The 27,459-nt window shown below is 38.0% G+C and overlaps 3 protein-coding genes across 5 annotated transcripts in view; 2 read left to right on the top strand and 1 right to left on the bottom strand.

The window, feature by feature from the left end:
- Window positions 1–3,475, bottom strand: part of mmp23ba (matrix metallopeptidase 23ba) — a 9,106-nt gene extending 5,631 nt beyond the window's left edge. The window contains exons 1-2 of one of the 2 annotated variants that reach the window (XM_025059203.1): window positions 3,101–3,475; window positions 287–419 (exon numbers count right to left, since the gene is read on the bottom strand). In XM_025059203.1, the coding sequence (XP_024914971.1) occupies window positions 287–419; window positions 3,101–3,221 (254 nt within the window). In that variant the 5' untranslated portion in view covers window positions 3,222–3,475. Of the gene's footprint in view, window positions 1–286; window positions 424–3,100 lie in introns of both variants that reach the window. The other variant, XM_008318619.3, reaches the window with a different exon arrangement.
- Window positions 3,476–4,314: 839 nt separating this feature from the next.
- ubiad1 (UbiA prenyltransferase domain containing 1) lies at window positions 4,315–7,601 on the top strand. 2 transcript variants are annotated; one of them, XM_008318621.3, is made up of 3 exons: window positions 4,315–4,522; window positions 5,279–5,898; window positions 6,680–7,601. In XM_008318621.3, exons 2-3 carry the CDS (start codon window positions 5,337–5,339, stop codon window positions 7,165–7,167), a joined length of 1,050 nt encoding a protein of 349 aa, XP_008316843.1. In that variant the 5' UTR covers window positions 4,315–4,522; window positions 5,279–5,336; the 3' UTR covers window positions 7,168–7,601. The 2 variants fall into 2 exon arrangements, with proteins under 2 accessions (XP_008316843.1, XP_024915336.1); XM_025059568.1 differs by having other exon boundaries at window positions 4,315–4,575.
- A 7,801-nt stretch (window positions 7,602–15,402) lies between these two features.
- mib2 (MIB E3 ubiquitin protein ligase 2) overlaps window positions 15,403–27,459 on the top strand; it is a 30,882-nt gene continuing 18,825 nt past the window's right edge. The window contains exons 1-4 of the mRNA XM_008318622.3: window positions 15,403–15,576; window positions 20,353–20,742; window positions 21,508–21,679; window positions 25,942–25,960. Coding sequence (XP_008316844.1) covers window positions 15,516–15,576; window positions 20,353–20,742; window positions 21,508–21,679; window positions 25,942–25,960 — 642 coding nt within the window. The 5' untranslated portion in view covers window positions 15,403–15,515. The remainder of the gene's footprint in view (window positions 15,577–20,352; window positions 20,743–21,507; window positions 21,680–25,941; window positions 25,961–27,459) is intronic.

Here is a 27,459-nt window from a genome sequence, read left to right as displayed (position 1 = left end):
ATATCAGGGGTCACCGACCTTTATTGATAGAGACAGAGTTTTTCGGGGTAGACACCTTTGTCTACCATTATTATTTTTATATTTATGAAAATGATAGTTATTCAAGTCTCAGTTGTTGTTTTTTTCAGTTGCTTCAATAATGGGGAACACATGATATTTTCTCTTTCAGTGTGTGGAATTTGGCACTCAGAGAGTACATGTATATATGTCAAAAAAGTACTTCAAAAAAACAATACTATCAAATTTGGCTGGGATGAATAAATGAAGAGTAATTTCAAATGAATACTTGTATGTGAGTTTAAACTTGTCCCATTTGAGCTGCTCCGGTGTCAGGGTGTAGCGCTTGTTTCTGGACAGGTGGAGCATTTGTGATCGGGCCTCTTTGCGTATCCCGATGAGCAACACAGTGGTGTAAGCTTCTTCCTTGGACAAAGAAAAACCTTCAGTTAATCACCCAGCAGTGTGAAGTGAAGTCAGGCACAGACTCCTCAGACATCTGTTATTTGTACTGAACCCTAATTGAAAGAGGATGGAGTCAAAGTCTTTCATTTGGCTTTTCGTGGAATTCATCATTATGCATGACATTCTTTGCTCTTTTAAAATGTCTCTGTGTGATGTTCGTCTTTTGTGGTTGCAGACATTAACCCACATTAGATACACAGGCAGTTAAAACTGTCCTCAAGTGCTATCATTTCAGCATTTTGCATGTGAAAGATATTTCTGCAGAGCCATCCCATTTCTTGGAAAAGAAAAGTGATGAGCAGTAAAAATGTTCTCCCAACTTTAAATATGATACTTTTCATGGGCAGGATATTCGACGTGAACATGGGCAACACTGACTCCAAACAATCACACCTGGGTTATGGACTATTTTTATTGCTTTGCGAGCCTGATTATGGGTGCGTTGCATTATATTGCTTTCATAAATATTCTGACTTAAGTTAGGCTGTGGTTTATCTTGGCCGCAATGCTCCATAACAGAGCTCACAGCAGTTGATAAAATCTCTCACTCTTCATAAAGATGGATTCAAGTAATAAATCCACTTTTCAGCATTTGATGAAAAGGCTGCACATGCTGTGGTTGTGAACCCAGGAGACAGTTCTGGGCTTTAGAGAGCTTGACGTACAATTGAAAATAAAGTTGAATTAAAATAAAACTACTGGAGCAGCAGACACCTGCGAACAAACGCTATTTTCCATCTCATGTGTTTTCATGCACAACTATGTGACGCTACAAGAGTACTACAATAGAAGAAGTATGCATCTCCTTAACCAGTTTTTATGGACAGAACATTGTGGATGTTGTGTTAGCTATTAGCTTATTACGTCTCAGCTCTTCAACTCGACTTCCATTCGTTAAATAATAATAGCAGACTCTTCTTATTTGAATCTGTGTGTTATGTGTTGGCTGATGACAACTTTGTTCGGTCTTTTAATGCTCCTATACTACAACTGATGCTACGCTATGCAACTTCTGCTAGGTAGATGCATGAACAGTCCAGTAAGGATGTACTTGGACCTTAATCTGATTTATCTGGGTTTTTTGGATGAACTTGACCAGCCACATCTGGACAGGGATACAACTATATTTTTCTTTGTTTGAACTTGACAGACTCTTTGTCATGCCTCATTTTAGACAATGGTTTTACGACCTATAAACAAAAGATATAAAAAAAACTCCTGATGCTTCAGCTTGTTCTTACTATACAGTGGAAACTCTTGTTGTGGGTTTTAGGGTAATATCACAGCCACTCCCTCCACTTTGTATTCTACACCACATCCTCTGGGTACTAGTCCTGCTTTGCCCAGTCAGGATAAGTAGATACAGAACTTCCTTCATTTCCTAACCAAAATAGTGAAACAGAGGCAGTCATTCTGGCAGGTTGTCCTTCAGTGCTGTTGCTGCTGCGGCTGCTGCTGGAGCAGACAATGTCTCTGGCTATAATAATTCTAACCGCACTTTTTATAGGGGTCATTATTTGATGCTGCATGTGTTTTCTGGACTTTGGCAGACACGCTGGAGTCTTGTGTTTAGTGTTTCATGAGTTAGTTTATAGTCACTGCAAATTTAATCTGAAGCCTTGGCAGGAGTATTGATGAGCCATACGCGTGTCAGACTAAAATATATGGTTAAGATCAAACCTTGTCAGTCAGTGGACGCTCTAACACACACACATCTCTAAATGTATCCAAACTGTTAAAAAAATTCTTAAACATGTTGAAAAAATGAAAAATGTGTCATTATGAAATTGTAGGTAATAAAAAGTGTATTGTGTGCACAACCTATGCCTTGTATAATCCTGACAGAGATTGGTGTTAATTCATTTTTCTGAAAATTCCTGAGACATTATGGTACATAAATACATTTACTTTCTAATATTAACCAACACGTGAATACACATAAAAAATGTGATTTTTTTAAATCAGATAATTTAAGAAACTACATAATGATCCCTCAAACTGTTGGCATCACTGATAAAAGGGATTGAAAGCTGTACACTTGGAGCAAAAAACAACAAAAGGACATTTTATGAATGAATGAATGAATGAATTTTATGACTGTTGTTTTTTCCAGCTGTGACGTAATTATCTTGACTCGGTCATTTTATCATGTTATTTTTCTAATAACTGTCATTTTACACTAGGCTATATACTGTATATTTAATCCTGCTATTTCTTATGTTTTATTTCTTGGTATCCATTTAGTTTTAAAAAAAAATATTATTGAGGATAGTATTTAGCACTGCTATAACATATGAGAGACGGTTGCAAGCGGGGGTTAATAAAGTTGTTAATTTTTGTCTTTTTACAGTTTTACTGCTTTGTGTAATGACAAAACTTTTATCCCGAATGTTCGGGAGGCTCTTGGTTTTCACAAATAAACAAAATCCAAATAATCACTGCTTTGCATTTTCACAGGATGACATGATAAATATTAAATTGTAATAATTCTAAATAAGGTTTGGTTTGTTGTAGTATGAGATTGTAAGAGAATGAAAGTTGGAACTTTAAAAGTTGCATATCCCAATTCGTTGAATATTTGACAAGAGGAAGGAGTTGACACTGTGAATGTAGCTGTCATAAAGTGATCACGACATACCTCTAACCTCCAGGAGGGAAACGCTGTGGTTTGTTGCATCCCTGCAAACAGGAGCGTGAGCAGCGCGACCACAGCCAGCACAGGAGCGACGCTCCACTCTCCTCTGGGACTCTGACAGCATGCCATGGCTGCGATATCACACCTCCAGCAGAAATGATAATACTAAAAAATAATTATTATCCCCTCGGCGAACACTACACAGATGTACCGTGCATGTCTTTCACTCCTCTACTAGTTGGCCATTGCACTGCTCGGTAATGTGCTGTGACTTGTTTGGGTTTGCGCAGGAGCGCAGTCCAGCCTGTGGAGCAGCGGATGTAGTAAGTGCAGCAGCAGCAGACAGGAGCAGCAGCAGACTGCATCACAGCTTTTCCGGCCGCACGTGCGCCACAGCCTGCCAGAGGCCTGGTTTCACGTTACTGCAAACCGGGGCAGGGGGTCAGCGTCGAGACAATCTAATGAAAACCAAACGCGCCCTGTCCATCAAACCACATGCCTCAAAACCGCTAGAGTGGAAATTAAAGCAAAATTATATGGGTTTTGATGATCATGACTTTTAAAGGTTTGTGAGGTGATGCTGAGGGTCGGAATTAAAGTTGCAACTCACAGCTTTTAGGGACTTTTACTGTCAGTAACTATTTTTCTGATATAATTATTCGACAATGTTGAATTTATTTGGGTTATTTAAGTATTTATGTTTTGGACAGAACAATAGAGCTCTTCCTATATTTAGTTGGGGCATTCTGTCAATATAGCTATTGATCAGTGATTATCTCTTGCCTCAGACCTTTTTTTGTCGCAGTTTTATTTGAATTACTACATAACTACAGCAAAAACATTGGGAAAAAAACACATTCGGATTTTGTTTAAAGTTCATTAGTACATGAAGACAAAATTAAATACTTTATTTATAAATTTATTTAATTTGTGGTGAGTGTACATATATTACAAATGCGTAAGTGTTTACGCATTAAATATCAATATCATGTTTGCTCAAATATAGTAGACAATTTGCATTTATGTGGTCAAATATATGTATTATACGTTATCTGTCGATAATAATAATTTTTTTTGGTATGGGAAGGCCTGTGCACATAAATAATACAGTGTAATGTTAATACCTAGGATAACATGTGAAACGCGTTTTAAAATACAGTAAGAGAAAGAATCACAAGGCGGAACTAATGTGCTGGAAACGCCGTTTCTTCAACGACCAGTTCCTTGTTGCGATTTAGGAGGAGGAAATGGCGTCGGATAGGGAGCGACAGAATGCTCAGTAACCAGTCAGCAATGAACTCTCAAAATTGACGTGTCAGCCGTTTCACGACCGCTCCTCCTCACTGTATCGAGGTCTATTAGTTCGGAAATATGTTTGTAAATCGAGAAAACCCTCTGCTGATGTGGATATTAATGACATAACTGGTAAGAGCTGCATCTCCTGCTAGCGTAGACTGCGTTTGCTCAAGGGCTAACAGGTTAGCTTTAATCTTATTATCTAAGTAGTCAGCTTGTAGTTCATTCGTTTTTCCCACCGCTGCTCCCACTTGTGGGGCTACATTAAACATTGGAGAGTGTCAATTTACCGACGAATTATGTAAATGTGTTATGTTTTAGATGTCAACACGCCCAACTACACATGAACTTTTCCGTCTTCTATGTTAGACAGCACCCGTGTGACAACAGTCTGTGGCGTCTGTCTGATTCATACACAGCACTACTACAACATGCTGGACTTTGGAATTGTAAAATATTTTTCACAGCTACCTTTTTTAACGGATTGTCAACAGAGATTAATCTGAGATATTTTCTCAATTAGTGTTCTGGTAATTTTACTTTAATATTTAATCATTGTAAGGAATGTAACCTTCATTCCGTTACTTATAAACTGCTTATTATTTTTGTTGTATCCATTCAGTGTTCTTCTTGATTTGATTTTTTAAACTAAATAATAATCAGCACAAATATGTTTTTTGTCTTCACTTTGTCAGGAAAACATAATTGATTTGGTTTGTAAAGTTAACAAGATTTTTAGAAAAACACACTGAGTTTGACATTGATACGTTTTTACATTTTTTACAAGCAAATGGAAAAACCTGTGGGAACTTAACGACTAGTTCCTGCCCAATGGTGTTGTCTCAAACTATTGATTTCACCCTTTGTGTCTTTTTATTTCTACAGGAACGCCAAACTCTGATATTTGGAAACCTTGCAGGTATTGAAGAGTCATTGCAGCCAAATGGCCAAGGAGCATAAACAAAGCAGGGCAGAAACGTATGCTCTGACTGGGTCAAACGGTCACAATGGGCAGCAGTGGCAGACTGCTGTGAATAACGTAAACAGTCATCCTTTGGGCACCAACGGCAGGTCAAGGATGGCCCGCGTTGCCTCAGATGTCAAACAAAAATGTGCAGCGTATGTGCTAGCTCTTAGACCGTGGAGTTTTAGTGCTTCACTTACACCAGTGGCCCTTGGCAGCGCATTGGCATATAAACTGGAGGGCTCCGTGGACTTTGTTATCCTGTTGGTGTGTGCAGTGGCTGTGCTTGTGGTTCATGGTGCTGGAAACCTTGTTAACACCTACTATGACTTTTCTAAAGGAATTGATCATAAGAAAAGCGATGACAGAACTCTTGTGGACGAAATACTGGCGCCACAGGATGTAGTAATGTTTGGTGCTTTGTTATATTCCCTGGGATGTCTGTGTGCAACACTGCTCTACTTCCTGTCTACACTCAGGCTGGAGCATCTAGCCCTGATTTACTTTGGAGGCCTCTCCAGCTCATTTTTATACACTGGAGGTGAGTAAATGATTAACTTTAATCTTTTGATTATTGATAAGTTGTCTGACAGCCACCCCAGTGAATAAAGAATTTATGTACATTCTTTCACGCATGCAGACCACAGAGTCTGATCCAGCTTATCCAGTGAATAGACAGATTGATTTAACAAAGGCCAAATTAAATGAACTTTGTTTTAAAATACTAACTAGAAAGATATCCTACAGCTAAATTTTTTTTACTGTTAGTTATGGTTACCTATGCGTGGCACACAATTTAATGATGGGTATCTGTCAATGAACACAGATATTGAGTTAAATGGCTGTATATGTTAAAAGTAACACTCCTATTTGTTTAACAAAATTATCAGTAATTGACACTGCTTTAATGTTGTAACCAGATAATGAAACTATAGACCAAAATAACAGAGTGGCATTGCATTATAGTCTAGAATAACTATTCTGTAGATGATGAGGCATATGTCGGTTGAGTCTAGACTTGGTGGGTTATTTGTGCCCCCCCAGCACCTGTGCTGTCAGTGGGTAGAAAAGCTGTAGTACAAAGCCCTACAGGATTAGAAACGTGCTGCAAAACTGCGAAACTTTGTTAATTTATTCCAGAAAGCTGTGATGCAGTTCATCCCAATCTTTTTCATTTAAGACCACATGTTAAAAAAACAGAAATTTTGTGGGAGTTTTTTGTTATAAAATATTTTTCTTTCCCATTCAGTCTGTTTATCTGCTTATGGTTTAACTCTCTGGTTGGGGTAGTGAGTCGTGGCTTTCTTTCTATTTCTTTACAGGTATTGGTCTCAAGTATGTGGCTCTGGGAGATGTGGTAATACTTATCACGTTTGGTCCTCTGGCTGTCATGTTTGCTCATGCAGTTCAGGTTGGATATCTCTCTGTGCTGCCTCTGGTTTACGCCATTCCACTGGCCCTCAACACAGAAGCCATCCTCCATAGCAACAACACCAGAGACATGGACTCTGACAAGCAGGCAGGCATCGTCACTCTGGCCATTCTCATTGGACCAATGCTCTCCTACATCCTCTACAACATCCTGCTCTTTGTCCCCTATGTGCTGTTTTGCATCCTCGCCACACATTACACCATAAGCATGGCTCTCCCACTGCTTACCCTGCCCATGGCCTTCCCACTGGAGAGGCAGTTTCGTAGCCGCTACTATGCAAAGATCCCCCAGAAGACAGCCAAGCTCAACCTCCTCATGGGACTTTTTTATGTATTTGGTATCATCCTTGCACCTCCTGGCAGCCTGCCATTATTATGATTGATCAGCTTTGAAACATTGGTTGTTTTAACACTAGATCACAAGACTGCCTGTGATGGTACAAAGTTATGTGAACATTTCACTGGCTTTAATTTATAGTTTCATATGATCGGAGATTCATGTTTAGTTTATTTGCATTGACACCCAAAGCATTTTATTTTCAGTATTAGGCCTGCTTTAATTATTTGGTTAAATAGCAAATGGTGATATTTTAGAAGTGGGCAAGATTTTTATTATTTAACAACAGACCATAGTTCTACATTTGCCATATAAGCAGTTCTGCAAAATGGTTGTTATATAATATGATGCCAGTAAATGTTATATGTTTGGCATTGTTCTGTTTGTAAGAAAAACACAATTGATTTTTCATTTTTTGCAGAAGAGCCAAATAGCACAGATTATAATAAAAGTCAGTGTTGCTGATGTTCAATGTATCACTGTCATTTATTGTCGACTACAATTGTATGTGAATAATACTGATTTAAATAAGAGTGATAACTTTTTTATTGAAAATTAAACTTTGAGAATAAAGAAATACGTTTTGTTAACTAAACTGAAGATAAACATAACCTTCTGCAGTGGATGTGATTCTGGAAAGATTGATTTAAATACGGTGGCAGCTCCTTTATAACAATTTTAATCAACCTAATGTAAGTAAAAGATAGGAGTTTCACTGTCCTCTTTTAGAATACTGTCACACAAAAAAGAATTGTATATGAATAATGCTTTTTTTCTGTGAAATACACTAATTTGTAGAAAGCGTTAAAAAGTGTGCTGGGGAATAAACAAGAACATATGCAGTGACATGTTTATGTCAGTAAGAGGCGGTATTTGACAAACTAAGCTTGCACGGATGACGGCAATTGCTACTGAATATGAAGACTACATACAGTACACGATTTTATTATTCAGTAATATATCACATTCAAATGAGCCCTTTAGGGTTAGTTTTATTCCACATTTGTTATTTTGTTTCAGGTTTTTATATCTTATTAACCTTTGCTTGGAGCCCAAGTGAAGTCAGAATTTGGGTTTAATTGTCTTGCCCAGAAACGTGTTAAGTTGGAATTGGACCCTAAACTGAGTGATTAAAGGACACTTTTTGTACCCGCTGGTATATAGCAATTTCTTCATTAAATCTATGATAAACTTGCAACGCCCCAGTGATGAAAATTACTGAAACACAGCGGGAAGCACAGAGGCCTTGGAACTGACAGAATATTGATGGGGTGATTTATTATGTAAATAGTTTTCTTGAAACCTTTAATTAATTGTTACTGAGATCCTGACCTCATTAGTAATTACCTCACTTCCCTCTATATTTATGGGAGGGCTGTGGCTTTTGTGGTTTCCACCTACAGCCCTGAGACATAATTCTGTTACTCCAACCTTGTACTGTGTATGTTGTGTAAAGTCAATTAAAATCTTTGAAAAAGCTCACAATTTGCATCGAGAATTTCTAACATTATTGCACTACAGTGAAATTGTGCTGTTAGAGAAATATCTGGTATCATACTTTTTCAGTTGTTAAGCCGTGGTACTTGTGAGGAACACATGTGATTCATTTTCACATTTAATAAGACCTTTAGCGGCGCATTTACTCAAAACAATAAAGCGTACTAAAGGCTCCTGGGCCAGCAGGAGTTCTACAATACAAGCTATGCAATACTATACTTACAGAAGAAAGTTTGTACGAAGGTAATTTGTACTTAAAATGTTTGTAACGCCATAATAATTTGATTAAAGAACTGTATTGAATGAAACCTATGGCTGTAGTTGGCTGGCTGGGTGTAACTGAGCACATTTAATAATATTAAGAATACTTAATATTAAATTAATATAGTTAATATTATTGTTACAGTGACAGTTTCCACTTTTACATGTAGGTAATTAGGGGTTTGCCTCCATCTTACCTGTTCCGATTTCGAGCAAAGGAAGTATCTTGATTTATATAGAATATATTTTATCTTTATTTAACTTTGACGTAGAATAAGCCAAATTGTATCCACTGTAACATTATCACTGCTGTTACTGTACTGTGATACTTTTTCGAGCGACAAGCGAAGGCAGCGCCGTCGTGACGCAATGTATGGGCGTGTTGTCATGGCTGTGTGCTGCAGAGCCGCTCTCTGTTGTGAATACTTACCGCTCCTAAAACACGTAATGTCAGTGTTAGCGGAGGACAACAACACGGAATTACAATTAACCACAAAGTTACTAAACCTGACGGAGGCTCGGTGAGTAGCTACAGCCACGGAAGAGTGATTTTTTTATCTCAATAAAGGATGGGGAGACGTGAGTTAGCTTACTAGCGTCCATGTAAAGAGGCAGGCTCTTGGTACGTACAGTCTTATCATCACCTCATAATGAGGAGCCAAGTAAAAATACTATTTAACAATTGAATCAAATTAGCGTCTAAACTAATACTTTTTATCGTACTTTTAAATATGACACAAATCCTCAATTGTAAAGAAGAAACATGACCAGTTAAAAATATTCTGGTCAGAATATAATATATAATATAATGTGGTTGGTGATAAGAGGTTGATAGGATCATTGGTGACGTCAGACGTTATTTTTTGGAGCTGTCACCTGGGCCATAAAACGTGTTTATTTTTTTAACAGAACCGATACGTTTTGCCTTAAACGTACCATTGTTTCGGTCATTTTAATCATGTAGTTCCACTTGCCAGTTATATTGGCCAGATGAAGAACCAGTTTCGGCTTTATTGCTTGATGCCCTTAACACAAGTAAAAACGTATACATGTTACTGGGTGTTAGCCAGGAAGCTAACTCGAGTTAGGTGAAAAGTGGGAGGTGTCTTTTCTGTAAAAACGGGTTATTATCTGTATGTTATTACGTGGGGAAAATCTGTGACACAGGTTCAGATTATGGAATAAAATTAGGCTTGGGCATTTTTACCGTGTCGTGTACAGGTCTATAATAACCGGTATTCTTAATATTTATTTGAAAGAGCCTGTTACACTTGTTGTTTACATATATAATCTCTTTACAGAGAAAGACTTGCAGAGCTGTTTTTAACCAAAGCCTGGACGTAACCATCATTTTTTACATTTTATTGTAGCACATACATTTTTGATTGTCCTCTAATCATCTGGTGCCTACTATTTAATAGATTGTATTAAATGTCATTCCATCTATCTATATTATTTAAAAAGCTCGAAGAAAATCTTTAATAAAAATAATTTTCATTTATCTTGTCTTGTAAGACAATGCAAAGCTAATCAGTTTTACATTCATAAAATCAGAAATCAAATCTTCACAGCCACTCTCATATTATTGTCCCAGAGTCTGTTATATTTACTCCAGTCCCTGCACCAATCTACTACCTTTTTGTATTAATAGATTTTCTTTTCTTTCCTGGTGATTGCTTTTCACACGTCATTGATTTTTTTTCAAAGGTGCCGATAGCAAAAGTTAAGCTTTTATGGATTTCCCCAGAGGAGAAATACACAATAATTAATCGATTAATCCTTGATGAAATAGCTGCTTTGATTTTTTTTATATGACTGAAATTTTAAAATCTTAGTAATATCATCTGGTTAATTGAAGGCCATTTGTTGTCTGGAAACATCAAACAAATCAATTTGTTATTTTTACAACATGGTGGCCATCAAAATTAGTTCACTAACCAATTCACATTAGAAATGAGTATGAATTGGTTACATTGAAAGGGATTAATTAGTATCTCGTCCCGAAAATGTTTTCTTAGGCGCTGTTAGATAAACAAAGAGCAAAAGTATTTTTCCAGACACTGATCCAGAGATTTTAATGATATGATATGATAAAAATAAAGGATAGAAAATAAATTGGGAATGGAAAGTACAATACAGCAATGGCTGCTTGTAACCCTGAACAAAGCATGCGACTGGTTTTGGTACTGGTAATTAGTCTAAAGTAGCATACCATGTTGTTTTTCGGACAATAATAGAGTTATAAGTGTATTGCTTGTGTTGTTACACACATAATAAATAAGAATATAGAATATAAGAATAAATAAGTTCCTATCTGTTTTTGAGATTTCATTATTTTCAGCCATAAGCCGAATTGATGACGGTGCAAGTGTGTGGCCACAGTTGCTTTCTGAGCTCACATATGTACTGACGGGTGCTGAGATTGTGGCTTTGAAGAGTTGATTCCCACCCTTGAGTTGCAACTGCAAAATGACATTTAACCCTCTCCACCTGTCATGTCTGTGGTGGTGGTGGTGGTAGCAGTGATGAAACAGAGCCCAGCAGTGGTTGGACACAGTGAAGCTTAATTTTGGCCACGCCTACATGGGACACCAAAGGTTTGAGTCATTTGCTCCCGCTAGTTGTCTCTTCCTGTTGACTCTATTACTGGCTTTTACTATACATCAAAATCACAGTCTCAGGCCCTGACATGTCCTCTGGTCCACACCAAGGAAAATAATTAGGCGCTTCCGAGAGGCAGGTGATCTCATCTAGGAGGAAATGGGGGAAATATTGTGTGGAACTTCTCATGGTAAGACATTTTAAATACAAAAAAGCAAATAACATTTGAGAAAAAATTTCGTCAGTTCATGTATAGTTGGTCATGTGAAAGGAGTTTCAGTCATTTTCTTAAGGGCAACAGTTTTATAGAAACTGCTGATGTTTGTTTACACTTACTTATCCTTACAAGTCTTACAAATTTTGTTACCAACTAGTTTTTTTGTTAGTTCACAGGTATGTAGGAGAACTGTAGGTTTGTGGATTTACTAATTTTTATTCCTGCCTCTGGGACTATTAAAAGAAATATTTTAGGATGAGGAGCCGCATTCAACTGTGGTCCTAAACCTAAGACATACCTGCCTTGGTTTGTGCTGTATGGTTGGACATTTATTTTAAAAACATAGTAAGTAAAATGCTGCTTTTATTCAAATGTTTGTTACTGTTTTGCTGCTACTGTGTTTATGAATGAGAAGGTGGAAAGAGTTATCTTTGCTGTGGTTGGTTTTGTGATCTAATTAACATATTTTTGTTGGTAAAATGTTTAGGTCAAAACAAAATATTTTCCTGTCTATTATCTTATCATTATATCAGACTCACAACTACTTAGAAATACTTTTGCTAGTAAGTAATGCTGCTGCAGAAGTAATTTCCTTCCTGTAACAGCACTGCACTAGGAAACAATGTGTCAACGAAACAACAACGACAAAACAACCTCACTCCTCGAAAGAGGATTCTTCATATTTAATACATGCACAAAATTACATTACTGAAGGACTTCTAGTTACAAGTGTTATTACTAATTAATTTCCTAGCTAGTGGTGTTTGGTTGCTAAAAAAAGTTCTATATTGTTAGATTATTATATTGTGTGTGTGGGCTAGAGCTGCACTGTGTTTGTTACTAGGAACAATACTGCTATTACATGGACAGGATCAGCTTCAGAGCAGCTGCTAACAAGTGCTGTAATAAACTTTATTATAAGCTCATCTCAGCTGCTTCCTTAGCCTGTGTTCATTCATTAGCTTTTCATCCACTGGCGGAGGCAGTTGTACATTGTGTGTGTGTGGGTGTGTGTGTGTGTGTGGGTGTGTGTGTGTGTGTGGGTGTGTGTGTGTGTGTGGGTGTGTGTGTGTGTGTGGGTGTGTGTGTGTGTGTGGGTGTGTGTGTGTGTGTGGGTGTGTGTGTGTGTGTGGGTGTGTGTGTGTGTGTGGGTGTGTGTGTGTGTGTGGGTGTGTGTGTGTGTATATGTGCATGTGTGTGTGCGGCTGTACTGTACTGTTGATGGCCAGCACAGCTTTCAGTGGAAAGTGACAAGCATTGATTAGCCAAATCACAGCTTCACTTTAAAGCCAATCGTCTTCTGTCTTTATTCCTAATAAATTGTTTTGAACCAACTATTGCTTCTTTACCCATAATTCCACATTAATATGATAATTATATATATAGATAATTATTGCCAGTTTGCCAGCAGTTGTGGGAGGAACCAGTTGTTGACTAGAATTGCGTGTTGTGGCAGGTGCCCATTCATCAAATTCTTCTTCACCCCCACCCTTTTTTGTAGCATCCCCACCTACTCAATATGCCAGCTAAGCCCTCCCCCCTTTCTCTTTTCACACAACCCCAGACCCTTCTCCCCCTCTGACTGTATGTCCTTCTCCCCTCCCCTCTTGTCCTTTGCTTGTCTGCTCATTGGCAGCAGAGAAAACAGTGTCCCCTCAGGCTGTGAGAAAGACAGAGAGAGAGCTGTACATCCTCAACATCCTCACCTAGTGCTTAATGCGCATGTTTTTATAAATCCCCCATCTAGTGAAACAGTGATCACCTCCCCCGGTGATGGAGCAGAGCATCAGAGGAGTCCTGTGCAGAGCAAAGCCCACTGGCCTGTTTCAGCACCAAAGCAGTAGAACATCGAACTGAATGCAGAGCCCGTTGGACAGCCATGCTCCCTGGCTACCCTTCTCTCCTCTCTCGCCCTCTCTTCTTCTCTCCTCCTCCTACACGATGGTAATCCTTGCTGACACAACACACAAAGGACTATACGCGGACTGCATCCTTTACAGGCACAGCTCTTTCCTTTTCCTCCTTCAGCTTTGATCCTCTACAGCCTTTGTCATACGCATGTACAGCGGGACATTACACGCAGCTGTATATCACATCTCTGGAATACCAGCCCAACTGTCATTCTCCTCCTCCGCCTCCTCAGCCTACACCTTCTTCCCTGCTCCCTGCATCCCCTCCTACTGCTCAGTTGGTTCATTCAGGGAGTGCATGAGCGCACGGCTCCAGCCCTGAGGAGGATGATTTTTTCTGTTATAATGGAAGCTGGTGTTACCACACTGCCAACAGAAGTGGTTTTCATTCTCTGACGGATTTTCTTAGCGAGGAAGTGTAGGAGCTGCTTTTCTATTTTTATCGCTTTCTTTCTTTACCCCGCTGCACATCAGTGTACCAACAGGTAAACCACCTATACCACTGAAGCTTTCTCTCTCCAGGGTTTTGTCTCAGTCTTGTTTATTTTCACCCATGAAAACCATCTTGGTGCTGTTCATATTTAGATACAAATAAGGCTTTTTTATGAGTGTAAATGAATGAGAATGTCTTATATTGCATTTGTAATGTTGTCATTATCAAGAGAAACATGGCTGCTTATGTTGTTATCAGGCGGTCATAGCTACCTGGCTTTCTGACTTTTACCGTTAAAGTGAGACTAAAAGATCATGTGCAAAGACAACGAGGAATCCATCCAGTCTTTGCCTGTGTCAAATCAGTGGAGCCACATGTCATTGCAGTGTAGTAGAGCTAGCAGACTCATCAAGAGGGCAGCTGAAAACCTGACTGCTGTTTGTATTGGTTTGGTAGCTGATGGTCACACACAAAATGGTTTGTCCTACTTGTCCTGCAAATAACTTCACTGGGTTAATGTGGTCTTAATGCAGATCATTTTAATCTAAACATTTCTTACTGTAAAATTGGAATGAAAAGGTGTTTTACTATGACACTGTTGTATGGTTTGCTGTGGTCTTCCTCCCACACTGGAGAAGCAGGTAGACATGGTCACCCTGTCAACATTGACCAAAGCCCTACGTACATATTGTTCCATTGTTTCATTCGGTGTATCTTTGATTGAAGGCATCTTTGAGACACAAGAATACACATCATAAATAAACAGAAAGACCATGAACTTGGAGGTTTTTAATCATTTAGTGTAGGCATAGCATGTAGCAAAGAATCATAATTGTGTTTAGTTTATTCTCTCATACACTAAATGTTTTTAATCTTATCCATCCTTGTCCAGGAGACTATATGTGAGAACCTGAAACATTAGTACCAGTGTTGGATTTCTTTATGACTTTTGACTTGACGTTTAACTTAAGGTCATTTTGCAGTTTGCACCTAAAGGTGCAAGAATTTGGCCCTTCTTGAAAGAGAAAAGCCAGAGTTGACAACACAAGAAATGATCAAAGCGCACTCTCATCGCTTATTATGTGACACAACAACGCCTTGTGTTTATACAGAGTGAGGTATTTACCTCATACACACAGTGCCTTTTGTATGAAATTACAACTTCTCCTTTGTAAAATCTTTACCATGCTCAGTCAGTTCTTGTGTCTTTTTACATACAGTAGAATGTAAAAAGTCTTATCCAGTCCATAGGTAACTTTTAGCAGGCAGGGAAAACACTACATCAAAGCAGAAGAACAAACTGCCTGTTCAATATCAAAGAGCAAAGTTCATGTCCATCCAAATACTTAGTATTTGCCTGTTAGGGTTCATTCCCCTGTTAGCAGGATGGTAGTTCCATAGTACCCTGGGATGTCAGACCATCCCGTGGGCTTAGCTGTAGGAAAGAACAAGGAAAAGGTTGTGGAAATACATGTTTCTACCCCTGGACCTGTACAGCAGCATGTACAAAAATGGACTGAAAATAATGGGAAGTAAGTATTTGGATTTAAATTAATTTAAATGTTACATTTTGCTTTTTGTCAAATGTACAGTTAGTGTTCTTGGATACAATAAGAGGTTGGAGGAAGTTTTCAAGCCATGATTTTTCTGTCATGTATAGGGGCTGCAGCTGGCTGTTACTTATACAGTTCATAAATCACTGTTTTTCTTTGTCACTGGTTTCTTTATATTTTTCCATAAAATACATTGTTGAAGGAACTGAAGAGTAAATATGTTTACTGCCATGAGAAATCAAGGACTAAAGTAGCTTTTATTAATAGAGTGATGAAATTCAATGAGATTTGAATGGGTAATATTTTTTGTATTAGTCTGTTGGTCTTGTCTTGACTATGTTGAAAAAAATCACTTAACTGGTCTTCTTTCCATAAAACTGTATCACAATGAATACATTATTTAAAAAAATAGCTGTTGAAGGATTAAATAGCAGATTAATACTTGATACTTGGACTGATTGGTGCAACTCTGGCGATGTGGGTGTTATTTGAAACTGTTTTGGAGTGAGTAATCATTAGGGAAGTCTACTTTGCCAAAGCAGAAGGCTGGATGTATCGCTTTTATTACCCTAGTTGCTGCATCACAAATTGTAAATGTGTTGTGTGCTCAGGATCCTTATTGATTGTCCACAGAGTCCTCTGGCCACCAGATGTGTCTGACATGAACCAGTTGCAGCAGGCTGATATTAGAGCTGATGAGGCTAAAGTCACAGAGTCAGTGGTTAGATAACACTTTAGTAAGCATTTATTGTTGGACTTGTGGCTGCAGCACAAAAAAACCTACACAAACAAAGAGTCTCTAATAATAAGATATTAAATTGGGGCTAGGCCACAAGGCCTGATCAGACCTCAGGCATATTTTTTCAAAGGTGTGTGTGCGTGTGTGTGTGGATGCTTCACGTTGGAAGTTTTCCATGTCCGTAGTCTCCTGGGTCTTATGTAACACTGTCTCTCACGCGGTTTCATGCGCCATTGATATTGATTGATAGACATTTCGTGTCACCGGTCCAAACTAACCTCAACCTCAATGCCATTGCCACGCTCATGTGGGTTTTCTATTTTTCACGTCTGTTCTGTCAAGGATGCTCACCACATGCAAGGTGCTAGCTTCCAAGTTGGTTTGTTTTATATATGAGAGAATTTTAGTCATCAATTTTTTCAAAGGCAGATTTAACTATATCTTAAACACAGGAGGCATGGTTTTGGTGCTTATACCTCACTCACTACTTTTGCATGATTAATTCCATAAACTCAAAAAATCTGTTCAGAATCATCTTTTGTATACTGTATAAACCAGGTTCATTAGTCTGTTAAAAGAAAGAACTTTTTGTTATGTCTTCTGTTCATTTCTTGTATGGTTGTTAATCAAACAATGTTTCCATTTTGAGAAACTGGGCATTTGTTTGTAAATGAACCAAAATTACTCACAGTGATTTCAACAAAAAACATGTATTTCTTTATAGATGTAAAATTATCAGTTTGAAAATATAAATTGCGCTTCCCACAAAATATCAGATTTTACAGTACATGGAATATATTCATTGATTGTTTTAGAGTATGCTAACACTGTGGTCATCCATTTGGTTGTATGTGTGAAAAAACTTGGACATCATCTCTGTGATTGGCCTTCAGCAATGTGTAGGACAGAGTCCAGTCCATCTGTTGGTACAGGCCCTGCTCACAGATTGGCAGCAACATTTCAGTGACACAGGTGGCCTGGTCAAGGCTGCTATAGACACATCCACACACACACACGCATGCACACACACAGGCACATGGCAGTCCACCTCTGGAAGACTTACACTTGTGTTTAGCTCGTGTGCTCTTAGTTTGCTTCTCTGTTAAAACATGTGCTTAACTATATTTAAACTACCATTTCACTATCAACCACATACTTTAAATTAAAATTTGTTAACCTGTAGCTTAGTTTTGAATCAGGGCAGATTTTAGATTTTAGGCCGGTTCTGTGCTTTTATAATTGGTCCTATAGTTTATCTTGGTGCCTTTTGCACGTCACATACAGCTATTTGAAATTTAAACAGCAGTATAGATTTAAATACCTACTTAACATTTACTAACTCTTAGAATTCTCTTTTTTTGCCCATTTGTGACAGCATCCTACCTTATTTTAAATGTTGATTATGGCAAGATTGTAAACTATTTTATTTAACAGTTTTTTTGTTGAAAAAGTAACAAAGGGGCAGCAGATGGTATTTAAAGTAGTAACTCTATTAAACACAAGGAGTTGTTATTGCGCCATCACCAGTTTGAGAGAAGGAGACACTGAGAATATACTGTCATCAGGTCTTAGGCCTCAGTTCTGGAATTTGACCTGATTGTTGCTGCAGATAACTTACATGCATCATATAGGGAAGGCTAAGTCAACACAGCAGTGTAAATATAGTAATACAAATAGCACTGAACACTGCTCAGTACTTGTTGGGAACAAGATGTTTGTTTAATGATAAAATTTATGTTTTGTAACCACAGTTCATCTTTAAAGTCTATTGATATTTAATATTCACTTTGAATTATTACTTACATTAAGGATGTAAGTAAAGGTACAGAGGCACTCAAGATGAAGTTTTCATTGTTTTTTTTAAGGACAAAGAGTCAACAGTGGCCATAGCCTTTTGAACAGCTCAAGTCTTTTATACAAATTTAATGGACAAAACACCCTTTTAAATACTGTGAGTATCAGTTTTTCAATCCTTGCCAAATCTTATTACAATAAATTGTCAACAGAATTCTGGTAAATTTGTTGGTAAAAATTGCTGGAAACTCTTTGCTTTGTCCTTTTGTCTGATAAATAAATGGTTATTTTTTGCACACTGAGAGCTTGTTTTATGTTAATTCATTTGTTGCGGGTATATGTTCTCATCAGGTCTAAATTAACTCTACACCAATGTGGAAGTGGCCAAGTGAGTCAGATGGAAGTTTTTGTGAATGTGTAGGTAGCTGTTGTAAAAGTTTAAATTAATAGGTCAAATTCTCATTCGGTAGGTTGATGGTAGGTTGATTGTAGGTTGATGGTAGATCAGTATTTTTTCCTGTTGGCAAAACAGTCACTTAATCATTGTTCTATTTGTAGTCTCACAAAAATGATTGTGTCATATCTTGGTCTGGATCAGCTTAGCATTTCTGCTTCCGTCTACACCCAGTAGAGCAGGGGTGTCTATCAGTCATAGACTCTTTTTTGCCTGTTCACTGTCAGACAGGGACATGATTCCATAACATAACTGAGACCCAGCTATGATTTGGGGCAAACAATTAGGCAAAGAAGTCATTGTCCTCCTTTGATCACTACATGCCTTAAAATATCAGAATGCCAGTGTTATTTTGATAAGTTTGCAAAACTGTTGTGTTGCATGTTGGGGACATTTGTTCACAAGTTTGTTAAAAGGTATAGATACAAAGTCAATGTGTGAATTGCTTGATAGACACAGGCTGTACTTGTTGTAAGATTTTTTTTTTATAGGCATGCTTTTTAAAACCACATTAAATAATATAAAATCTCCCCTGTCTCCATTTACCGGATGGAGACTGTGATTTAGATGTGTGGTTCTTGTAAACTGGGTTGTAATGGATTACAACCACCATCTGTTAGTGAATGTGGTCAAATGTTTGACCCTTTGACAAACACAGGGAAGGATCCCAGAGAAGGGGCTTTTACTGTAACTCTTGACTGTTGCTGTATTTACTCTGTTTTATGTGGGCTTTTGTGCTGTCTCACAGTGCAGGTGTGGTGTGTGTGTTTATGATTTTCTTGTCATGTCTGTCTGTTTCCTTTTCCTGTTGTCTTTGTGGGGTTATCTGTGGGATCACACTCACCTGTTGGTAATTAGTTTCACTTGTGTCATTTGGTGCTCCCTGTGTTTATGTACCCCTCTCCCTCACTCTGTCCGGGTTGGATCATTGTGATTGTGTTGGATCATTGTATCTGTTCCTGTGCTCAGCTTAGTGTGTCATTTGAGTTCTTAGTTTGTACTTAGTAGTTTATTCCTTGTCTAGTTTATGCCTTATTCCTGGTCTTGTGAAGAAGTGAGTTTTTTTGTTGTTTTGGCCTTGCACTTTGAAAATAAAACTACCTGCACCAGAAAGAGTCTCACCAGTACTGCATTTGGGTCCTGCCTGCTTCCTGCGATGCCTGCACGTGACATTTCTGGGTTTTGACAAAGCCTGATGAATGCTGTGTGTATTAAAAATGCATTTGTGTTATCAAGCTAGTGCAGCATTATAAAACAGCATTTCAGCTGATTTGGGGTTAATGTATTGTTTTTTTTGTTTATTTTGGCTCTTTTTAAATTATTTTATCAGTTAACTTTAATTAATTAAGTTAATTGATTTGGGTTTTTGGTAACTTTAAGTTGTTATAATTTCATTATATCTAACTTTATGTATTACTTTAAGTGCCTGACAGGCAACATACAGGCTTTTTGATTAGTGTGGTTTAAAAAAGGGCAGTCCCACTGAAGCTGTGACATTTATTGGCAAGTATTAAAATTTAAATTGCCAAAAGATATGTTTTGAAACAAAAAGGGCACTAGAAAATCTATGGTATTCTGTACAGTTAAACTGCAGTGGAAATTTGCTTCTGGGTAATTTTTGATGGAAATGCCACTCAATCATCCAGAGTTACGATGTGTCGTACAACAAAAGCTTTGTTATTTTTCAGTGGAAGAAGTTAAAATAAATTTAACTTCTATATCTTTGCTGTTGTATTTTACTCTTTGAACTTTTGTCTTTTTCTCTCAGTTTCTCCTGATCTGTTCCCTGAAACACCCGTGGTGCCAGCCCTTCCTGCAGTCTCAGTGGCAAAAGCTGTCCCCACCCACCATAAGCCCCAGAAGTCCAGGAGCGACAGCGCTGCCAGGCCCCGCCCTTTGTGCTCTGCCCCAAGGCCAGGCCCTGACAAAGGCAGCATGGAGGTGGGCATGCGCGTGGTACGTGGCCTGGACTGGAAGTGGGGAAACCAGGATGATGGTGAGGGCCACGTGGGCACTGTAGTGGAGATTGGTCGTCAGGGGAGCACAACCACCCCAGACAAGACAGTGGTTGTGCAATGGGACAGTGGCACGCGAACAAACTACCGCACAGGTTACCAGGGTGCCTATGACCTGCTGTTATACGATAATGCGCAAATCGGTAAGAATCTCACATGTAACCTGTGAATATTTTGTCTAGACTTAGCTGCTTTCTATTTAAGGATTTTGGGTTAAAGCTACTACAGGCTTCACACTTATAGTGTGATAACTTGTGCTTCTGTGAATTTAACCACAGGTGCAACTTTAAAAAAAGAAAGAATTTCTAAAGGTATTGCAAGATACTTGAAGACTGCATGTAGTTTTCCTTCTGTGCACCATTTAAATGCCTTTATTGCCTTCCACTCATCATGATTAAAGAGATCTCTAGTACGACTAAATACTACATTCATGATCATCTCCTACTCCTCTCACCTCATTATTATCCAAAGCTAAATATTGAGTTGGGTTTGAGGGGGTTTGAGTTTGAGTTGAGAGGAGCATGGTTTTGTGCAAATATTTCTTATTTAAATATCATATCTTAGCATATTCTGAACTGATTAGGGCTTAATATATGGACTTCTTATAGATAATATATCTCATCCTCAGACCCTATATTGGAATTTACTGGCATATTTTTTGTTACAGGACTTTAGCCTTTTGCATTATATAGAAACATACATTTCTGCTTCAAAAGCCAGTGTTCTATCTAATAGAGCAGAAGAAACGGGAAATGAGAACATGGAGTATATTTGCTATGGCCAGAGTTCTTTCACATCTCATTTTCAACATCATTTGGTAGAATAATTGTATTTCCTCTTGCCTTTTATAGGATGTGATTCTATATGAACCAGTACATTTCTGTTAACCGTGTCTTCTTCTCATCCAGGTGTCCGTCACTCGAATATCATCTGTGATAGCTGCAAGAAGCATGGCATTATGGGAATGCGATGGAAGTGCAAGGTGTGCTTTGACTATGACCTGTGCACCCAGTGTTACATGAACAACAAGCATGACCTAAGCCACGCCTTTGAACGTTACGAGACAGCACACTCCCAGCCGTGAGTACTTCCTCAGGACACTTGATCCTCATTAATTTAACATAAGGTTGTGATCCATTACTGCATCTACACTCAAGTTACTTGGTTTGTTTATCACTGGGCACCTTATACGAGGTTGACTGCACTGTTGTCTAAATGCAGATGTCAGTTGTGTTTACTGCTGTTGGTAAATGGGTGTCAACTGTGTCTATATATACAGCATCTCTTCTCACTTAATTAGCCATGAGCAGTATATATTGGTTGTGTATTTTAGGGGTACTGGCTTAGCTGAGGTTACATATACACATGGATATATCACACTGTAAAAATCAACAGAGTGGATGTGTTATTGTTTTTCAACAAAACAGCCCTATTTTAGCCCTTACAACTTTGCTAATAAGCAGAGCTGTATATTGATATTTGATAATCAAGTTTAATTAGAGTTTTCACTATTTAATATATGTTTTCAGTGTTACATCATTAGCATTGCTTTAGGACTGCCTATATTATGACTCCAGTGCATGAAAAGCTCTTAAAAGTCAGATGTTTAAGACCAACACAGAGGAATACACTCTAATGGTCATTGACTACTGGCTTGAATGTTTTCAACTCATCTTCATTTTCAGCAGCGATGATGCAACCATATAATATTCTTCATCTGCAAGCCACGAGTGTTAGTGTAAAATAAGCATTTGTGTTGTTACAGGACTTTACTTAACTGGTTCAGATAAAATGACCTGGATGACAGGATGACCATCAGATTTGTAACCTACTCTGTAAAGTTAGTCTGTATTACACTGTTTATTTGTGACGACGCTTCTACCTGTTGGGCAGTGTCAACATTTTTGGAATCCACTCTTCTGCATCAGTTCACAATGAAGCACCAACTGCTTGAGGCAGTGTCGCTTTAATGGCCTGTTCCTGTTTTAATGAGGTGATATGTATGACCCAGACTTCCTGTATTTTGAATGGTTTGGAACAGACGACAATTCTAACATTATAATCCTATTTTACATCATAGCTCCTAAATCATAAATAGTTTTCATTTCAGTTACTTTACAGTGTAACTGCGGTTAGACTTGTTTCCATGGTGTCTGAACATTACACTGAGGCCCATAAATGGCCCAAAACAATGTAAGTCAGCTGAAGTCATATTACAGCTGTGAAGGTGAAAGAAGTCTTCCTCACACTTTTTGGTGTTCATCAAACCGACAAACCACTTGTTGAAGCTACAGCTGGCAAAGCTGTCCTTGATATCACAGATGTTTTTACCTGTAAGGAAGTGTCTGTGTTTAATGCAGTGATGCGGACAGAAAAATTTGCGCAAATAGGCTTTCCTTCCTCTCATATTTAGCATAGCAATCGGGATGATAAATTAAACCCGACTTGGGGAAATTCTTGGTTGCAGATGCACCCCCTGTTAAGATTTTTTAAATTTCAGCATCACACATTTTGCAAACACTATCCGTGGATTTTTCTCAGATATAATAAAATACGTCCACACTGGAGACGTTGGCACTTTCAGACGAGCCCATGTTGGCCGTGATTTTTTGGCTTGCGTTATCATAACTTGAAAATGCACTTTTGGGCTATTTTCAGCCTAAAAATTTTCAGTGCTTGAATATTTGGTGCATCCATAGAAAAAACACATGTTTGTCATGGCTGTCTGTCCCCAAAAGTAACAAAAGCAAAACAAGTAAGACATTTTTGTAGTGCAATTCATAAAATAACACCTACTGCAATGTTGAAATGATCTGTATGAGGCCAACATTCTTTTTTTTTTTTCTGTCTGCGTATTTTCATCAACTACATTAGCAATTTGTTTTGATTGCTGTCTGACACCGAAACTGATTCGTGTATTTTGGGAAAACATCACATGAAAGTCTCTACCCTCTTCATCAGATAATTCATAGAGGAGCACTGTGCAGTCTGTGGTATCAAACACAGCACAACCTTATTTCTCTGAAAACACTGACCCACATTTGACAGTATTTCTAAAGACTGATTTATTATTTGGCAGTCATGAGACTCTCTGATATTTGCCTGAAAAGACAAATTAAGCTCAGTTTCAGAACAAGTGGGACTTCATGTTTTGCCAGCAGTGATAAATGTGAGGAGACTGGTTTGGGCTGCAGAGTTAAAAGGGGCTTCTTTCATGTGGACTAAACATGTGTGAGGGTTTAATGGCAACTGAAACAGGGCAGATCTATTTGTAGTTTACAGCCATACTGTAGGAGACTTTATTAGTGGCCAGGGGGAGCACTGAGATGTTGTCATCAACATAAAGTGCAGCAGAAAGCTGATACTTGAGCAGCACCGTTATGAGCCAGACATGAGCTGGATGTACTCTGCTTTACACCTCTGATCCTTTTTAATTAGACGGGATTGAAATAGATTAGCACACTAATATTTAGGACGTGTACAGTATTATGTTAACATTTCCATCCTCTGTGACACAGACATGTCCACATTCTGGCCTTGGGGCTCATTGCTGCAATTGGACTGGTTTTATGTGGCCTCACACTGCTCTCGGAAAATTAATATTTTTATGGTCTGCCAAGGGGAACGGGGACTCTCATTTAATCCTGTGTTTTTAGTGACTTTTCAGTTTTTTCAGATTTGCTTCTGCAGTGCTAACTTCTACATTTAAAACCTACCTTTGTGTTATTTTACGTATGACGCCTGACAGAAAGTTGTGGTCTGATAGAAGTCTATGCAAAACTGGACGTTCTGGATTTAACTCCATTACAAAAGTAATGTTTGTCTATTCAAATATCCCAGGAGGAGCAATTGGTCCTTCTACATTTACATAACAACCCTTACTATAAAACATTTATTAATTCACATGTGACCAAAGCAAATACAAACTGAACCAATGTCCCTGACTACTAATACATTGTGTTGTTTTGTTTCTTCTATATTTGACTTTTAAACATCTATTGACTGGCTCAAAGTCCAGTGCACTAGTTGTTGTTGTTGTTGTTGTTGTTGAGCATGTGCGTGTTCAGGACCATATGTGTGTGCCATATGTTTATGAGGAGATGGTTGGTATGCAGTTGGTTAAGCGGATCTTCCACTCACAAACAACACATAAGTCCTCCCTCAGGAACCTATCAGGTCAACTCTGGGCCTAATCCCTCTCTTGCGTCTACAGCTACACTTCTCAACATCAACTCCAATGTTTTCAAACCAAAGACACTGCAAGGTCACTGTATATTCTCACAATTTAAACAATTATTTTTGTTCAACCAACTAATCAATCAATCAATCAGTCATATAAACATTATGTATATAGCACTTTCATTCACAGGCCGCATCTCAAAGTGCTTTACATAATAACACCAAGAGGAACCACCCCACTCACACACATACATCACCATTGTCTACTACTCTTTCATAGTTCTATTTTTTTCCTGGAATTTATAAGTTAAGGTATTGATTACAATGGCTTAGGGAGGATATAGATTAGTTTCATCTGCATGTTGAAGTATGCTTCTGTCTGGTACTGGTTTTCGTCCAGTTATTTTTACCTTTTTTTTTTTTTTCAAATCCAGCATGCTTGTTTTAAAGCTAATGTCTGGGGGCAGTTTTTCAGAAAATTAATTTAACTTGTTACCGTTTCATCACATGCTAGGTTTCTTATGAAACGACACAGTGTTCAAAACATCCTTTAGAGAAAACCCAGTATTGAACACATAAAGACTTGCTCACATTTCAGTTTTCTCATTTGTTGAATGTTAAGCTTTAGGCACCTCTCTAGCACTGGTGTCAGTTAAAACCAACAGGCACCAACAACCTCTCCCAGGTCAGAGGGCCTGTGCTCAAGTCTTGTGGCACACTCCACATTGACCAGTAATCTTTGGTTGACTGTTGACTGACTCCAGGAGGTCTGTTTTCATCTTGTTCTGATCCTGTCTGAGAAGAGAGGTGGCATTTAGTCAAGAAGGATTAAAAATGTTCATCCGTTGAAAAACCTATTTACCAAATTTGCCTTTGCCAAAAAAAAACAACAGGCTGTGTTTTTATGAAACGAAACAAGCACATTGGTTAGACTCAGTCCTGTTTACTTATTGTCAGCTCACGTTGTTTTTTTTAATCTTGTCTACTTCTTCTATTCTTGAGCTTCAGTTTTTCAATTAAAAAAAAAAATGTACAGAGCAAACACAGACACACAGGCAGTTGTATGTGCTCTATGCTTTGCCCTGAAGTAGCCTGCTTTCTGACAGCCCTGCTGTCTGTGGATTAGGTTCAAAGCTGTTGTCTGTCCTAAGAACAGCCCCGAGTCTCAGTCTCATGCCAAGATTTACATGTTAGTTGGTTCCAAGAGTCAGATGTACGACTGTTTACTGATGCAGAACCTAGAAACCTGAATAGACATGCCGTTAGCTGATGCTATTCTGAAGCAGAATTCTACTGCTGGAGAAACGTAGAGAGAGCAAAGCCTGAATCAATTCATTTTGTGACAACTCTCATGAGGATCTTTTATAATTCTTCTGGATTTTACACGAGTTTGACTTTATCCTTTAAATGCCCTCTGCTTGAAATGGAATCTTGGTTTCATCTCATCTGAAAAGTATGGGAATAGCCAGCTCTTTTGCACCAAGGTCTGATCAAATCTTTACAATAAGGTATGTTTGATTTCTTCTTTTCTCCACTCAGCTTTGATTGGTACCAATGAGTGTATGAGTTTGTTACTAACACAAGTGTGTGTTCAATGGTGTTAAACTAAAGTTCACTTAGTTGTGCTTAGTTAGTGTTTTGTTGTGTTTTAAAGGTATAACATTATTCAGCCATGATGGTTCGACATTATATATGAGCTCCAAGGGCTGAAAAGGTGATCTTTGTACACTAATACATTTATTACTTGGTAAAACAGGGATGAAACCTATGACTGCTTTCATACTCTATCAATCTTTGATGAGCCAACTAATTAAGTGACAACTTAATTTCTTTGCCTAAAAACAATTTGTTTTTATTGTGAAAAAGGATTTTGTTGTGAAAGAACTAACAGTAACAGAAACACTAAATACTTTCAAAAAACTTGCAGTCTATCTTTCCAAAAAGATTATTAAAAAGTTAAAGTTAAAAATCTTTTCTACTCTTTTCTTTATGCAGTTATTCATCGATATAAAACATTTTGGGGGGGTTGGGAGGCTGGGTACATTGCAGAATCACATATAAAGTATAGTACAAATAGTATAAATAATTTTGACTGACACTCATACCTTTGGTCAATTATTGTCAGATTAACTGATTCTGCATTTTTTTGGTCTATGAGAGAAAACTGGAGTGCCCAGGGAAAACCCCAATACACCACATAGAGAAGAAGATGCAAAAACTGCATACACCATAATTTTTTAAGCACTGAGTAAACTCTCTTTGTAAGCACAACAGTATCCTGGGCCTGTAAACAAACCACTGTTGATGCTTTAGAAACTAAACTGACATCAAGAATGCTGCTTGCCAAACCATGAGATTAATGTTGTGGGCTTGCATTTGCACAAAAAAGACCTCCACATAAAAGTGTAGATCATTCTTTAAAATCTCATCAATTTAAAATCTGTAAAATATTTTTTGAATCTCTATAAAAAATGAATCTCTATAAAAAATAGTGTTGTTTAATGTAGGTTTTCTGTAAAATAAGTGATTTGTGGTTTATTTTTCACAGACTGTCTTTATCTCTTTGCTCATTATTACCTGATACATTTTGGTATGTGTTCCCACTAAATGTGTTGTGTTCAAATATCATCAAGATTGTGTCTGAATTTTGCCCTTTAGAAAATCATCAGCTGTGTGTCTTT

The sequence above is a fragment of the Cynoglossus semilaevis genome, chromosome 10 (assembly GCF_000523025.1).
Source record: "Cynoglossus semilaevis isolate Cse_v1.0 chromosome 10, Cse_v1.0, whole genome shotgun sequence".
Taxonomy (NCBI): domain Eukaryota; kingdom Metazoa; phylum Chordata; class Actinopteri; order Pleuronectiformes; family Cynoglossidae; genus Cynoglossus; species Cynoglossus semilaevis.
Note: the sequence above shows the minus strand (reverse complement) of the source record. Positions and strands in the feature narration are given on the sequence as shown.

Coding starts and splice junctions, on each gene's coding strand:
- ubiad1 (XM_008318621.3), top strand. CDS start 5,337: ATGGCCAAGGAGCATAAACAAAGCAGGGCAGAAACGTATGCTCTGACT. Junction 5,899..6,679: donor CTCATTTTTATACACTGGAG/GTGAGTAAATGA, acceptor ATTTCTTTACAG/GTATTGGTCTCAAGTATGTG.